The sequence below is a fragment of the Plecotus auritus genome (genome assembly GCF_963455305.1).
Source record: "Plecotus auritus genome assembly, chromosome: 1".
Lineage (NCBI taxonomy): Eukaryota > Metazoa > Chordata > Mammalia > Chiroptera > Vespertilionidae > Plecotus > Plecotus auritus.
In genome coordinates this window covers 29,047,881-29,062,441 of record NC_137770.1, presented here as the reverse complement: position 1 = coordinate 29,062,441, position 14,561 = coordinate 29,047,881, and the positions used below count along the sequence as shown (strand labels likewise).

Below are 14,561 nucleotides of genomic sequence, written 5' to 3'. Positions count from 1 at the left end.
CCCTGCATGCTCAGAGGGACAGGAGAGAGGGTGGTCTTTAATTTCTTTAATTTGCATTGCTCTGATTTCTGAGATTGGAAGCTTTTAAATGAGATTATCAGCTGTTCCTCTTTCTAAAGTGCCCTTTAAGTGCCTTGCCCATTTTTCTATTCGCTTATCTTTTTCTCATTTATATTTGTATATTCTGATTTGAATTCTCTCGTCAGTTTTCCATACTACAAATGTTTTTCCCATTGTCTCTTGGCTTTCCATTCCCTTCCTGTGAAGAGTGGCTTGCTGCCTTTTGATGAGATGTTCTCAATTTTAGTGTAGAGTAATTTACTGATCTTTTCTTTTATACTTAGTGCTTTTTGTATCCTATTTAAGAAAAATTATAAATTTTCTACAGGCAGTATAGCTTGACATTGGAATAGATTGTGAGGGTATTACTACTATACTTGGAGAAATAGTTCTAAATATTTCATTTTTTCATTCCATGAGGTATTTTTTTTACTAATTTATCTTTTTTAAAATATATTTTTATTGATTTCAGAGAGGAAGGGAGAGGGAGAGAGAGAGAGATAGAAACATCCATGATGAGAGAGAATCATGGATCGGCTGCCTCCTGCAAGTCCCCCACTGGGGATTGAGCCCACAACCCAAACATGTGCTCTTGACCGGAATCAAACCTGAGACCTTTCAGTTCGCAGGCGGACGCTCTATCCACTGAGCCAAACCGGCGAGGGCTAACTTACCTTTTACATGCGATCTATAGCCCACCTCATCTGCAGCAGGAATCAGATTTCACGTTTCCATATGGCTGGTCGGTGGACCCAGCACCGTCCTTTCCCTGCAGCTGCAAGTGGAGCAGATGAAGTCAAGACATTTACCTCAATTTAAAAAAGTCCAGTGGCACTGGAATTGTTAGGATTCTGAATTGGTGTATAATCAACATTTCATAGGTTGCTTTTTACCTTCTGGGCAAAAACTGAAAACCATCAATGTGCTTCTTAAAGTGTACCTTTCTCTTACATTGGTTACTCTTTTTATTTTCAGATAAAAAGTGCCTATTGCTATTTTTTAATATCATTGATAATTATTATTTTTTAATATGCTTTTATTGATTTCAGAGAGAGGAAGGGAGAGAGGGAGAGAGAGGGAGAAACATACATCAGTGATGAGAGAGAATCATCGATCAGCTGCCTCTGGCATGCCCCACACTGGGGATCAAGCCCGCAACCCAGGCATGTGCCCTGAGTGGGGTTCGAACCGTGACCTTTTGGTTCATAGATTGATGCTGAACCATTGAGCCACACTGCTGAGCTATAATTATTTTCTAATAATCTTCACATCACTATGAGCCAGGAAAAGGACAAATCTGAAGAATCATATTAAATCATTTGAAAAAGAACACAGAAAAACCTATTCAGTATCACTGGTAATTCATAGTTATAAGTAATTCCTTAATATCTATGAAGATTATAGTGTCATTGATAGGCACTGCAGCTTGTCATTGGAATAGATTGTGAGGGTATTAATACTATACTTTGAGAAATAGTTGTAGAGCTTGCCACGTGATAGATCCTTACTAATATTTCCATGAGATGTCTTATTTCTGATTAAAGAAGAATGCTTGTTATTCTGAAACAGCGGTCACCAGCCTTTCGGACCACATGGACCACCAGTGGTCCTTGGACCACCAGTTGGTGACCATTGTTCTAAAATATATCTCTGAAACTTACAGGATTTATCCCAACCTTAAATCCTGATATTTACTGTAAATTATTTGGTCATCTTTCTTTTGCCTCAAAATTTGAATTTTAAAATGCTTTAGCAAATTAAATTAATGTTATAAAAACGGTACAAGAAAACAGATCTCAGATATTTATTTCTTTTTAACAATTTGAATTTTTAGGAATAAGTGTTAAATTCAAGTAATTGCTTAGGGAAGAAAGTGTTAGAAGCTACAGAAACAAAAACAGAAGAAGACGGTTTGACTCATTCTCTCAGAATGAGTGCTGTTGTTTGTCCCCTAGGCACTAGCCACAGCACCCACTCTGTGCAGTCAGGCCTGGTCAGACAGTCCCCAGCGCGGGCCTCCGTAGCCAGCCAGTCTTCCTACTGCTACAGCAGCCGGCACTCGTCCCTCCGGATGTCCACCACAGGATTTGTGCCTTGTCGGCGCTCCTCTACCAGTCAGATATCGCTTCGAAACTTACCGTCCTCCATCCAGTCCCGCCTCTCCATGGTGAACCAGATGGAACCCTCCGGTCAGAGCGGCATGGCCTGTGTGCACCATGGCCTGCCTTCTTCCAGCAGCTCCAGCCAAAGCATCCCGGCCTGCAAGCATCACACTCTCGTGGGCTTTCTTGGGACAGATGGGGGCCAGAGCAGTGCTGCTGATGCACCGCCAGGCAACACCTTAAGTCCTACCAATAATGCACATGCCAAAAAGGGGGAGGTGATTTACAGAGTCCAAGTGAGTAAGCCCACGTTCTTCGTGCACTGTTTCTCTTACGCATTTGTTTTTATTTCCTGCTTGTTGAGTGAAGGACTTTGGTGAAAACAATCTCATATTACTCAGTCTGAAGACTAGAACATTTCTGCCAGTGTGTAACTGAAAGCAAGCAGTTCTTCCCGCCCAGCTGCGGTTGTGTGGCCATTGCAGAAGGTTTACCAGTAGGCTGAAAGGAATTTGGGAGGTGGCTCTTTAGATTGTTTTTTATTCCATTACTAGAGGCCCAGTGCCCAAATTCATGCACCAGTGGGGTCCCTCGGCCTGGCCTGCAGGATCAGGCCAAAACTGGCTCTCCGACATCCCTTGAGGGGTCTCAGATGCGAGAGAGCGCAGGCCAGGCCAAGGGCCTCCACCGGTGCACGATTGGGGCTGGGGAAGGACCGCAGTTGGGCTCCAGGGCGTGTCTGGCCTGTCTCGTTCAGTCCCGATTGGCCGAACCCCAGCAACAAGCTAACCTACCAGTTGGAGCGTCTGCCCCCTGGTGATCAGTGCATGTCATAGCGAGCAGTTGAGCGGCCTTGGCATATCACACTTTGATTAGTTGAACGGCCGACAGAATGGTCAGACCCTTAGCATATTAGGCTTTTATTATATTGGCTAGGCAGTAGAGAACTTGAGACCCAAAGAGTCCTGTGAAATTTTGTTTGGGATTATATAATTTTTCATCTTCAAGAGAAAAATTAATTGGAAATGATCTATATTTATTTACAATATAGATTGTGGATCCCAGTCAAATTCTGGATGGGATCAACCTGTCAAAAAGGAAAGAGCTGCAGTGGCCTGATGAGGGTATTCGGTTGAAAGCTGGGAGAAACAGCTGGAAAGACTGGACTCCTCAGGAGGGTATGGAAGGCCATGTAAGTTTTCTTATGAAGCTGGCTGCCTGGACTTTTTTGTAGCCTGGCTGACTTGAATGCATGTTTTTAGTTGACTTATGTCCTTGTTTAATTATCTCATAGAATTGCTGCCTCTAGTCTTAAGTGAAGGCAAGAGCTCGTGAGCATGTTCAAGGTCTCTGCCACTAACGTCTTGTTTCATTCTGAACCACTAGGTGATTCACCGATGGGTGCCTTGCAGCAGAGACCCAGGTACTAGGTCCCACATCGACAAGACAGTACTTCTGGTCCAGATTGATGATAAATACGTGACTGTGGTCGAAACCGGGGTACTAGAACTTGGGGCTGAAGTGTGAGCCAGTGTTTCATAACTACGTTTCTTGCCCCTGTCAATTCCGAGACGTTGGAGAAAGAGAGGCGAGAGCAGAGGATGCCTGCGGGGATCGTTCCATCCCAAAAGGAGAGACCTCAACACAGTGGGCTTGGCTCAGACCGCTCCTTCGCCCTTCGCCCTTCGCCCTGACACCTGTCACTGTCTTCATCCCCAAATAAAGCTAAAATATTTTTTTAAGTTAGCTGCTGAGAAAACATTTTGCATGAAGGATCAAGTTCTGTTAAAATACATCCTTTAAAAGTTTTTTCATATTCATTGCCTATGCTTTAAATCAACAAACTCTTGATTTCTAAAACTACGCCAATCTTATATTTTCTAGTTTCTTTGCCAAAAATAATTGCCATGTTTTGTTATAGAACATGAAATCCATTTACTTTGATTTTTAAGAACAGATCCGTGTAGAAACCTTCAGTTGGACATAGAGCAGTATAAAGGCTTAATGTACAGTGAGAGACTATGAACAGACATATTTATCTTATTCCTTGAGCGCTAAAAACTTTAATGAAGAAAAACTGCACTAATTTTTTACAATGCACTAAAATCTGAGATTTCTCAGAACATTTATTTATATATAAAAATAAAATACCGTTATTTAAATTGACTGGGATTAACCCCGTCCCCTCCCTTATAAACCTATGTATCAGGAACTATGCTGCCCAGTACATTGGAGTCTGTCTTTAAAATGAATACTAAATCGCGAGAGAATAGCGTCATGATTGACATTTCCCGGAGCCAGTGGTCAGTGAGTGGGTCCTGCGCACACTCCGCCAGCTCCTGAGTCCGCATCGCAGGTGAGCTCCTGCGGTGGGTCCCAGGTCCTTGCTGCTCCATCGGCACACTCTCGGGGCCAATCATGGGAAGAAAACACTTGTGCTTTTCAAGGAAGATGAGTGTCCAGGAATTCGAAGAGAGGATTGATTGCTTTTTATTTTAAGAGTTCTTAGCTCTTGAAGTTATTTACATGCAGTTCAGTTAATCAAGTAAAATTTTTTCAAACAAAATTATCCAGATGGTGCAGTTCTTATTGTTATATCCCTCTTTAATAACTTCTTTAATTTTTCTCTCCTTTTTCTATTACTTGAATTTTATTTCCTGTAATTTATAGTGTTTAGCTGTAATTGAAATATTTATAACTGTAAATTGACTTAATTCATATGTTGTCTCATAACGTAAATTTTATTTTTTTAAATGCATGTATTCAGGGAAATTTATATGATTTACAATTGGGCTGGGTGGGAACTGCAATTTAGATTTGTCAACTTGGTATTTTTAAAATCCTTCTGAATATTTTCCCTGGTTAAGTGAAAAAGAAGACTCTATGTTTCTTCTGAGCGTTTAAGAGCAGCCGTCTTTCTACCGCCTAAATGGATAGTCAGAAGGAGGTGAAATTAGTCTTCATCAAGCATTCTGTGTAATCTGATATATCCAAAGTATTCCTGTTTCAGCCTGAGGCGCGAGCCCTAGCCCATTGCAAGTACTCACTAGCCACTGTGCCTAGTGGCTACTGTGTTGGACATCGTGGGTTTAAAGTATCTTTTTTTTGAGGTGACAGGAGAGAGAGAAGCTGTTTTTCCTACTAATTGTAATATAGATATTACAGTGTAGCATAACACTTCAGTAGAAGGAATGAAAACTAAGGAAGGAAATAAATAAATGCTTCTTACTGCATTTCCACTCAAAATCTATTTTTCCTTTTTCTAATTTAACATTCTTATGGTTATTCAGGACCCAATGTGCCTTGTGTTAACATTTCCAGACTTCACACTTTGTAAAATTTACTGTTTAAAAACATTTGTCAAATGATTTTCTAAACCTTTGCACAAAGGTACCCTTTCTAAATTGACCAATCAAAATGTGTTTCCCTGATACTGTCACTCTGTTCTGTTTTTGCCTTTTTTTTGCAGTTCTGTAGTATGCCATTAAAGTTCAGGCTCTTTTTTCTTTCTTTCTGAAAATATACATGCTTATCTATGTATATTTATTTAAAATCTCACAGGAATTTTGCTCCCTATTGCCTGTCCCCTTTCTGAAATAATGTGACCTTTTTATGGTCGTTACCTCGGTGAGAAGATAAATATTAAATGCTACTAAATACTAATATTTAGTATTAAGTGGAAAATAATTCACTTTCCTGCATATACACACAAAAAATCTGAATTTCAGATGATTCAGTCTGAATGGCTAGAATTACTTTTATTCCTACCCCCAATGATAAATACACTCCTAAAAGTCAGATTTCAAATGCCAGACTAAATTTTATATGGAACACATATATTGCATCTTGATATGGGGTAGCAACTAGTGGACATTTTCCTCAAAACAAGTTGGATTTTGTTATCAGATAGCCCTTTAGTGAAGTTTTATGAATCAGGAACCCTGTTCTTTTTTAAGCCTAAAATGGGTAGTCTTTTACAAATTATAGTACTTTTCTAAAAACTGCATTAGGGGAAATAGTGATAAATGAAGAAATATTTCTTTCTTAACAATAACTTGACCTAAATTATTAAAAAGTATACATACTTAAGTTAAATTGACCATACATGTCTTACTCTACCCCCATCCTTCAGAATAGTGAGCCATTTCGATTACCTGCTTCACATTTTTATTAATGTGTGAGACCAGCAGACATAGTGTCTTCACCGTTGCAAAACTTCCAAAGTTCCATAAGTTGAATGTAAAAATATGAAATTAAAACACTAGTATTTTATTTCCTTTAAATAGAGTTTCATTAATACCTTTTGTTGTTGTTTGATTTTATTTTTTCCCCCTTTGAAAGGGAGTCCTGGACTATATATAATTATTAGCTTGTCTTCTTGTTTCCTCTCATTCAGTGGTAAAAATAATTTTGTAACTCAAAATTAAGCTTTTAGTTAATCTTTCAGCTTATAAGTTGGTGTGAGCCCTCTTTTTACACCATTTTTTCAATACTTGATAAGACTTTAAATGGTCACTTTTTTCTAAAGAACCAATTTTTTTTTAAAGAGCCTAGATTAATATACTGATATTTAAGGGGCTTGGGAGAGTAGGTGGTAAGACTGTATATTTTTATGGTAAAAGGAGATTAGCTACCTTTCAGGAAATTAGTGAACAACCTTCATCCGTGTTCTGCCTTCTTTGAGTTTCCATTACTGGAAGGTTAACTTCCATTAGGTTTGAAGTATTTTTAAAGGTATTTCAAGTCTATCTGAGATACTTCTAGTAATCTTTGAAACAGAAGTAGACAGTGTTTCTGTTACGAGATAAGGAAAATTCCTCTGTACTAAGTGTCAGGCAATGAAAATACAAGTCTTTATGTAGGAAACTACATCTCGTTAAGAAGATGTTAACTCTCTTTCTGGGTTGGTTTATTTTTACATTTTGTATCAAAATACAAAGAACAGCCTCAGATCTAGGCAAGGGTAGCTTGCTTATCTTTAATAAATTCTGCCTTGGTCTGAGCGGCATCCTCTGCCTCTCCGAGAAAAGCTTCGTTTGGTGGGTGGCTGCATTGAGTTGTTCCTCCAGAACTGGGTCTTCATATTTGCCCAGAGTCTAACATTACCTTTTCCTTTCAGTTAACTTTCAAAAATCCTTCCTCCTCAATATGTGGCTTGAGGAAAAGATGACAGTAATATGGAGTGAGAATTCTTTGAGTTTATATTTACTAGCTGTTAAACGATACACTGCAGCCCAGGGTGTTCATTGCTTTTGTGTTTATTTTCATTGCTTTTTCATGAGGAGGGACAAAGGCCCCCTCCTGTTATTTTTAAGTCCTCAGTCTTCATTCTTAGTTTCGTTGTTGTTTATAGTGTGATGTGATAATATAAAATTACTTTGCCTGGACACAAATGAGATATAAAACATCAATTTTTATTTAGAGGCTTTTCCTTCAATTCCAAGAAGTGTGGGGAGAATAATGAATGTCGGTGAGGGCAGAGATGATACTTGGAGCCTGCTATTGGACTTACGGCTTCCTGTTTCAGGCGTAGGGAGAAAGTGAGTTCTGTTGATCTGGAAAAAGGAAAATGAGCTATCACTATGTATTCGTGCACCCTACATTTTAATATTACATTGGATATGCATAGTGGGTTGTTTTTTTAAGTATTAGAAAACCAGCTTCTCTTTGTTTCTCTTTTTTAAAAAATATAGCTGATATACATCTAGGCCTCATTTTTTAACTTGTTAGGTATTTAGGTAAGAGCTGTGGTTGAAAAGGAATTTATTATACAAATAGTTCTGGCAGGTGTGTGAATGGAGCATTAATTTTGCTTAAAAACGGAAGTATGATTTCTGATTTGAGACACCTCATCAAAATCTGTAAAGACTTATGTGATAAGAATTTCTTTCAGTTGTTTATCAGCCACATACTCTTTCTGGATTAGAGTAGGTAAGTAGGTGAGCTGAACTTCATTATCTGCCGTTTTACGGAAACCGAGTATCACTCTTTGGGGAACCAGAGCTGACAGTCATCGCAGGGTCGGTGGCAGCTCTGTCCTGAGACTTAACCTATTATATAAGATTTTACTTCCCTTCTTAGGCCTCAGCTCTGCACCTGACAGTTTGTGATTCTGTGGAGCCAGGCTAAGTAACAAAGGTCATCTAAGGTTGTGGTCGGGGTGAATAGGGTGTTACTAGCACAGATGGGGTGATAACCGGGAACTCAAGACAGCGGATCAGTGGAGAATGACTAGGGTTTAGTGTCATTGTGGTTCAGCAAGATTTTCTAAATTATGAAGCTTGATTCTACAACCAAGATTATAGCAATGGGGGCAAAATCATGTCTGCTTATGCTTTTTAAAAGCTTGTAGTTTAAATAAAAATAAATTGTAAAAACTGATTCCCTTATCCCGATACGAGTCTGGCAGTGCGCTCTGCCTGAGGAAGTGGAAGGAGGATCCTGGGAATGACTCGGGGAAGGCAGATGTGAGGAAGGCAATGGCCTTCTCTGTCTGGTCGCGGGCTCCGAGAGGGTTCATTGCCTCTACCAGCATCCAGTGTAAACCCGAGATGAGAATATGTACTCGTGTGTGTGTGTGTGTGTGAGTGTGTGTGTGTGTGTCTGAGTGTTTGTTATTCTAAACTGTAAATATTGCAGTTGTTTAAAATGGAAAATAAAAGCTGAGATTGTATTTTTTTTCTTTGCACATATATTGCATCAAAAATACAGTATTGACAGTGGATTCAACACTGAGGAAATAAATTTTTTTTCCATTTTGCCTTTTGTCCATTTTTGTCAAATTAAGAAAAATTAGCATGTGCCATATTAAATTCTGCATAATATATTTTAAAAACATGTGCTTGGTTCTGAAATAATCATTTGAAATAATCATTTGAAACATTTGGCCTATAAACAGGTGATTCATCTTACAATAGAAATGTACATAATTCAAAATGTATCATACAGGTAGGCCAGACTCCTCAGCTAAAACACGTGAACCAATGGAAGATACATGGATCTCAGCAATATTCTGCATGCCCGCAGGATCTGATTAAAATGCAGTCACATTATTTATTATTTAAAAATCAGTATTTCCTCTTCAGTCACACACCATGGGTTTGTCCATGTTTTCTTTCCAGGCAGTTACTCGACTCCTGTATCAGATGTGGCTCACTGAGTGGTGTAGCGGTGGTAACAGCAGACAGCCAGCCAGTGCAGGGTCCTTTTGCAGTACCAGGTTTAACCTTTTAGTTCGTTCTAAGTGGAACAAAATCTCCACTGATAGCCTAGGCACTGAAATGTGTTCCAGGTAAAAGCTAAGTGAACTGTTACCTGTTTTTTCTTTTTTTGAGCTGGGAGGGGTATTTAGAGAAATAAAGTGGTTTAATTACTGGAAACCAATCAGTCCACATGCTTATGATTCATTTTGTGTGACCGTGGACCTTTTCTTTGAAAACATGGGGCCGGAGGACAGGTGTCAAAGAGTAGCTTCATTGTGGTAATGTCTTTTCCTCTGGAAACCAGAAGACTACCCAGTTCCACAAGTTCCAGCATGTCTCTAGTTGATACCTCTGTTTGTCAACCTGTATGTCACCCTGTGGAGAGCAAGTCGGAAAGGAAACCTATGGGCAATCGGGGTCACGGGTGAGAAGGCCAAAGAAATGGCAAGTCCTGAAACAGGACAGCTTCTGTGTCGCCCGTGGAGGGTACGGCATAACCACCAAGGCAGCCGGCTCGTGCTCATGGCCATGCTGCAAGCCTGATGGAAAGGGAACGCTGGGCCTAAGGAATGCCAGAGCCTCACTCAGCCCTGCTCTTCTAGACAGCCTGGAAGATCAAGTCAAGTTTAAGATGTGCTTTTTTCATAATGAAATCTTCATCAGCGTTATTTTGTAACTACAGTTGCACAAAGTGTGTTTTAGATGGAGTAAGGCGGCATAAGAGGTAGAATTCATGTGCGGGGGGAGAGGTTCCAGAGGGAGGCAGATCGCTTATCCAACTATGATTGGCTTCTGGGTTTGTAAGTTACTACTTAAACTTGATTTTGTCAGAACCAAAGTTTTTTTTTAGAAACCTGTTATTTTTTCAGAACCTGAATTCAGAACCAACTAATAATAAGACTTAATATCCAACATTTATAAAGAACTTATAAAACTCAACACCAAGAAAATCCAATTAAAAAATGGGCAAAGGACCTAAAAAGACACTCTTCTCAAGAAAACATACGGTCAACAGACATATGAAAAGATGTTCAAGATCTCGAGTCATCAGAGATAAAACCACAATGAGATAGCACCTCACACCTGTCAGAATGGCTCTAATCAGTAAATTAACCAGTGCTGGCGAGGATATGGAGAAAAGGGAACCCTTGAGCACTATTGGGCATGCAGACTGGTGCAGCCACTGTGGAAAACAGTATGGAGCTTCTTCAAAAAATTAAAAATGGAACTGCCTTATGACCTAGCAATTCCACTTCTGGGACTATATCTAAAGATGCCCACACACTGTTTCAAAATAATATATATGTCCCTACGTTCACTGCAGCCCAAATGCCCATCAGTAGATGAGTGGATGAAAAAATTTACACAATGGAATACTACTCGGCTGTAAAAAAGATGGACATCTTACCTTTTGTAACAGCATGGATGAACCTGGAGAGTATTATGCTAAGTGTAATAAACCTTTCAAAGACAAATACCATATGATTTCACTTATGTGGAATTTAATAAAATAGACATGATACAGAGAACAGACTGACAGCTGTTAGAGGACAGAGGGCTGAGTGAAAAAGGTAGATATTAAGCAAAAAAGCTCCACAAAACTCTTAGCAGTATGGTGATTGCCAGAGGAGCGGAGGGATGCAGGAGGTAGAAGAAGATAAAGAGATTAATGGTGATGGAAGGAGACTTGACTTTTGGTGGTGAACACAATACAATATACAGATGATGTTTATAGAATTGTGCACCTGAAGCAATTTAACCAATGTCACCCCAATAAATTCAGTAATAATAAAAGTAGTAGAAGATCAATATGTTGATCAGAGTGACAGTTTATTAACTTACTAGAGGCCCGATGCACAAAGATTCGTGCAAGAATGGGCCTTCCCCTGGCTGCCGGCACCACCTTCGCTCTGGCCCGGAGCCACCTTTCCGCCTTCCCACGCTGCCCAGAGGCCCAGAGCAGCTGGGGTGGTGCGGAATGCCTGCATCCCACCCCGCCCCCAGCTGCTCAGTGCCTGCGTATGCAAATTAACCTGCCATCTTTGTGTTAATTTGCATACTCCTGATTGGCTGGTAGGCGTCGGAAAGGTACGGTCAATTTGCATCTTACTCTTTTGTTAGTGTAGATCTAGAAATGGGGCAAGCAAATGTTTAAAAAGATTAGTAAAACTATTTTTAAAAAGAAAGTTTAAAACTTGGGTTCTGCTTAATCTAAAAAGGATTGTTGTAAAGTTATCTGATCTTGAAATATTCCATATTCAAGGACTAAGATAATAAATTACAGTGATAGACTGATTAGACACAATTGATCTAACGGTGAAAAGGAACAAACAGGTTGCTGACATGTCTGTAGTTAAGGACTGGCATATGGTAACTCTTACAATGCAAGTTCCAGCGAAAGGACTCTATATAAAGTCATGAGTTTCTTTGAAAAAGGTTGATGCAGCAAGGGAGTCCCCACTGTGACCAGAACAAGCCTGCCAGATGTTTTCATCATCTTATGTATGTGGAAATTGAGGGCAAAAAAATTTTTTTTCAGGAGAAGGTAAAATCATGGCTCAGATACAAAAATGTGCACATGTTCAAGGTTTTATTTGATGCATTCATCTGAAGAATTAACCACGTGTTATAACAGGTTCAAATTTAAAGTTTTTGAAAGCACATATTTTTATGGAGTAGAGGAATGTTGAAATGTAAATAGAGACAAATTTTTTGAGAGGAGGAGGAGTCAATTGAACCTCTCCTAGAGGGGACCAAATTTGCATGTCTTACCTACAACTCACAATGTTATGAAATAGCTCCCACTGAGTCAGGATCTGATAACACAAAAAGATGCGTTACAGATATGTATAGTTTTCCATTGACTTATGAGGTTTTTTTTAACCTGGCACAATTTTTCTTTAACCTGGGGTTCAGTAATTTGCCTGAGACAATACACATAATACATGGCATGATGGAGGCAAGACTGGGGGGGATTCCTCTCAGTGGTGGTGCACAGGGTGTTGAAATTGCAAAGGGAGCCCCGAGGAAGTCAGTGGAGCTGCTGCTGCGGTTCAGCCTTGAGGCAGTGTGGCTGGGGGTGTAACTAGTGGGTTAGGCCTGTGTTAGCGGACTGAGCCTGGTCCTCTGCACAGGAAGTGTCCTGGGGAGTGCTTTCAGGGGCAATGTGTGTGAGGCAGCACACGAGGCTGGACTGAGCAGAGGGAGGAATTGAACTGTGATGCAGTGACCACAGACTTTAGTCAAAATCTATAGGTAGATCTGGAGCTGGGTGGGCCTTCTAAGATGTCCTGAATGAAAACCATGGGTGTCCTGAGAACACTCACTGGGGAGGGCACCCCTCCCGGCAGCTGGGGGAACGCTCGCCTCCTTCCTGAGGTGGAATCTGGGCCGAGCACCGCTACACCCACCATCCCCCTCCTCTCCTACCCTTTCGAGATTCCTCCTGGACTAGCACCTCTGCTAGTTCAGGCGCTTACCTGCTCTTCCTCTAGGTTTCCTTGCTGGGATGACCGACTCCTTCATCCTTGAAAGCTCTGAGTCCCTGGTCACCCTGCCCTTCTCAAGCAGTGGCTGCTGTACTGAACCGACCATTTGCTATTTCAAGTGGACAAAGAAGGACCAAAAGACACCCTACGGTTCTACATTGAGATTCTCCAGTTAGGTTTCCATAAACTCCTTAGCACCTTGCCCCATCATAGATGCTTTGAATACCTTAAGGCAGTAGTCGGCAAACTCATTAGTCAACAGAGCCAAATATCAACAGTACAACGACTAAGATTTCTTTTGAGAGCCGAAAACCAACTTCTGCGCATGGGCCATGACGTTTCAATCGCACTGTACGTGCGTGCCTGCACGTGGTATTTTGTGGAAGAGCCACACTCAAGGGGACAAAGAGCCGCATGTGGCTCGCGAGCCACAGTTTGCCGACCACTGCCTTAAGGGTACGAGATTGTGTGGCTGCTCGCACCACATCCTGGACTGGCTGCAGAGATAAACTCGCTCTTACCCAACTTTATATTATGTTCCTCTCGATCCATCCCCCTGCAGACCCAGTCCTATGTGTATTCTTGCTTCTGCCAGTGCACATGGGCAGGGTCTCACGGTCCTCCAACAGGTAGTCCCTTTCCTCCCTTAGCAGACCCAGCACTGCCCTGGCCAGCAGGTGGTGTGGCTTGGCCAGTTATTGGCCAGGGAGCCAGAAGGGGAGGTGGGAGCAGACTGTGAAGGGCAGGAACAGCCTTTAAGTCGTCTTCAAGCAGGAGGAAGTGGGTCAACTCTGCAGGCCAGTGTTCGGGGGATCTGGGGCTTCAAGTTTCTCAAGAGCATCCAGTTACAACCACGGTGTCAGCCCGGCAAGAGCCCTCGGCGTGGCGTGCCTGACTTGGGCATCAGTCTTCTCTGGAGCTGTCCCCTTCCTGTTGTGTTCTGGCCGGACCTCCCGCTGCTGCCGCCCTCTGGCTTAAGGAGAGAAGAACCCCTTTATATGCTTCCAAGAAGGCCCCTCTGACTTCCACACTTGGTCTTGAATAGGCCAGCAATTGTCCTCAGCCTCTTGCCATCTTTGTTCAGCGCATTGAAAGCCCTCAGCCTGGGAGGGGGAAGGAGCATGTGGGCCGAGGGAAAAGGTGGACTGCGGTGCGGTCCCCAGGGTCTCAGCCCGCCCCCCGGAGCCACCCGCCAGCCCGCGTGGATCAGTTACTGGGTGTGGGCCGCCCCCGGAGGAGACCCAACCTTTGGAAGGAGGGCAGTTCCTGGGGAGGGACTTAGCTTTGAACACCGAGGGGAGTGAGTGTGTTGTGAAGGGAAGTCTGGGTGGCATGCAGCACCCATTACACTGACGCTGGGCATAGAAAGGAGCACCCATTACACTGACGCTGGGCATAGAAAGGAGCATCCATTACACTGACCCTGGGCATAGAAAGGAGGACTCTAGATAAGAGAATGCCTTCTTGGAAGAAGAATTTATAGGATATGAGGACCCAATCGCAGAGAATTCTTTCACTCAAGGACACTTAATACGGTCTCTGTGCTCAGCCCTGTGCTAGACACAGGCTGGGGCGGGGGGAGGTCCTGGGCCTCCAGGAGCTCACCGTGGGAACCCGTGTGCTAACGGGACAGTCAGGACAGTGCCCGGATCTCAGCACCAGCATCAGTGGGGGTGCGCCTACAGGACAAGTCATCCTGTGGTGTAACG

At 42.0% G+C, this 14,561-nt stretch overlaps 1 protein-coding gene across 4 annotated transcripts in view; it reads left to right on the top strand.

The window, feature by feature from the left end:
* PCNX1 (pecanex 1) overlaps nt 1-8,921 on the top strand; it is a 171,323-nt gene extending 162,402 nt beyond the window's left edge. For all 4 annotated transcript variants that reach the window (XM_080665041.1, XM_080665040.1, XM_080665039.1 and 1 more), the window contains 3 exons: nt 2,016-2,458; nt 3,214-3,354; nt 3,549-8,921. In XM_080665041.1, coding sequence (XP_080521167.1) covers nt 2,016-2,458; nt 3,214-3,354; nt 3,549-3,689 — 725 coding nt within the window. In that variant the 3' untranslated portion in view covers nt 3,690-8,921. The remainder of the gene's footprint in view (nt 1-2,015; nt 2,459-3,213; nt 3,355-3,548) is intronic.
* The last annotated feature ends 5,640 nt before the right edge of the window (nt 8,922-14,561 follow it).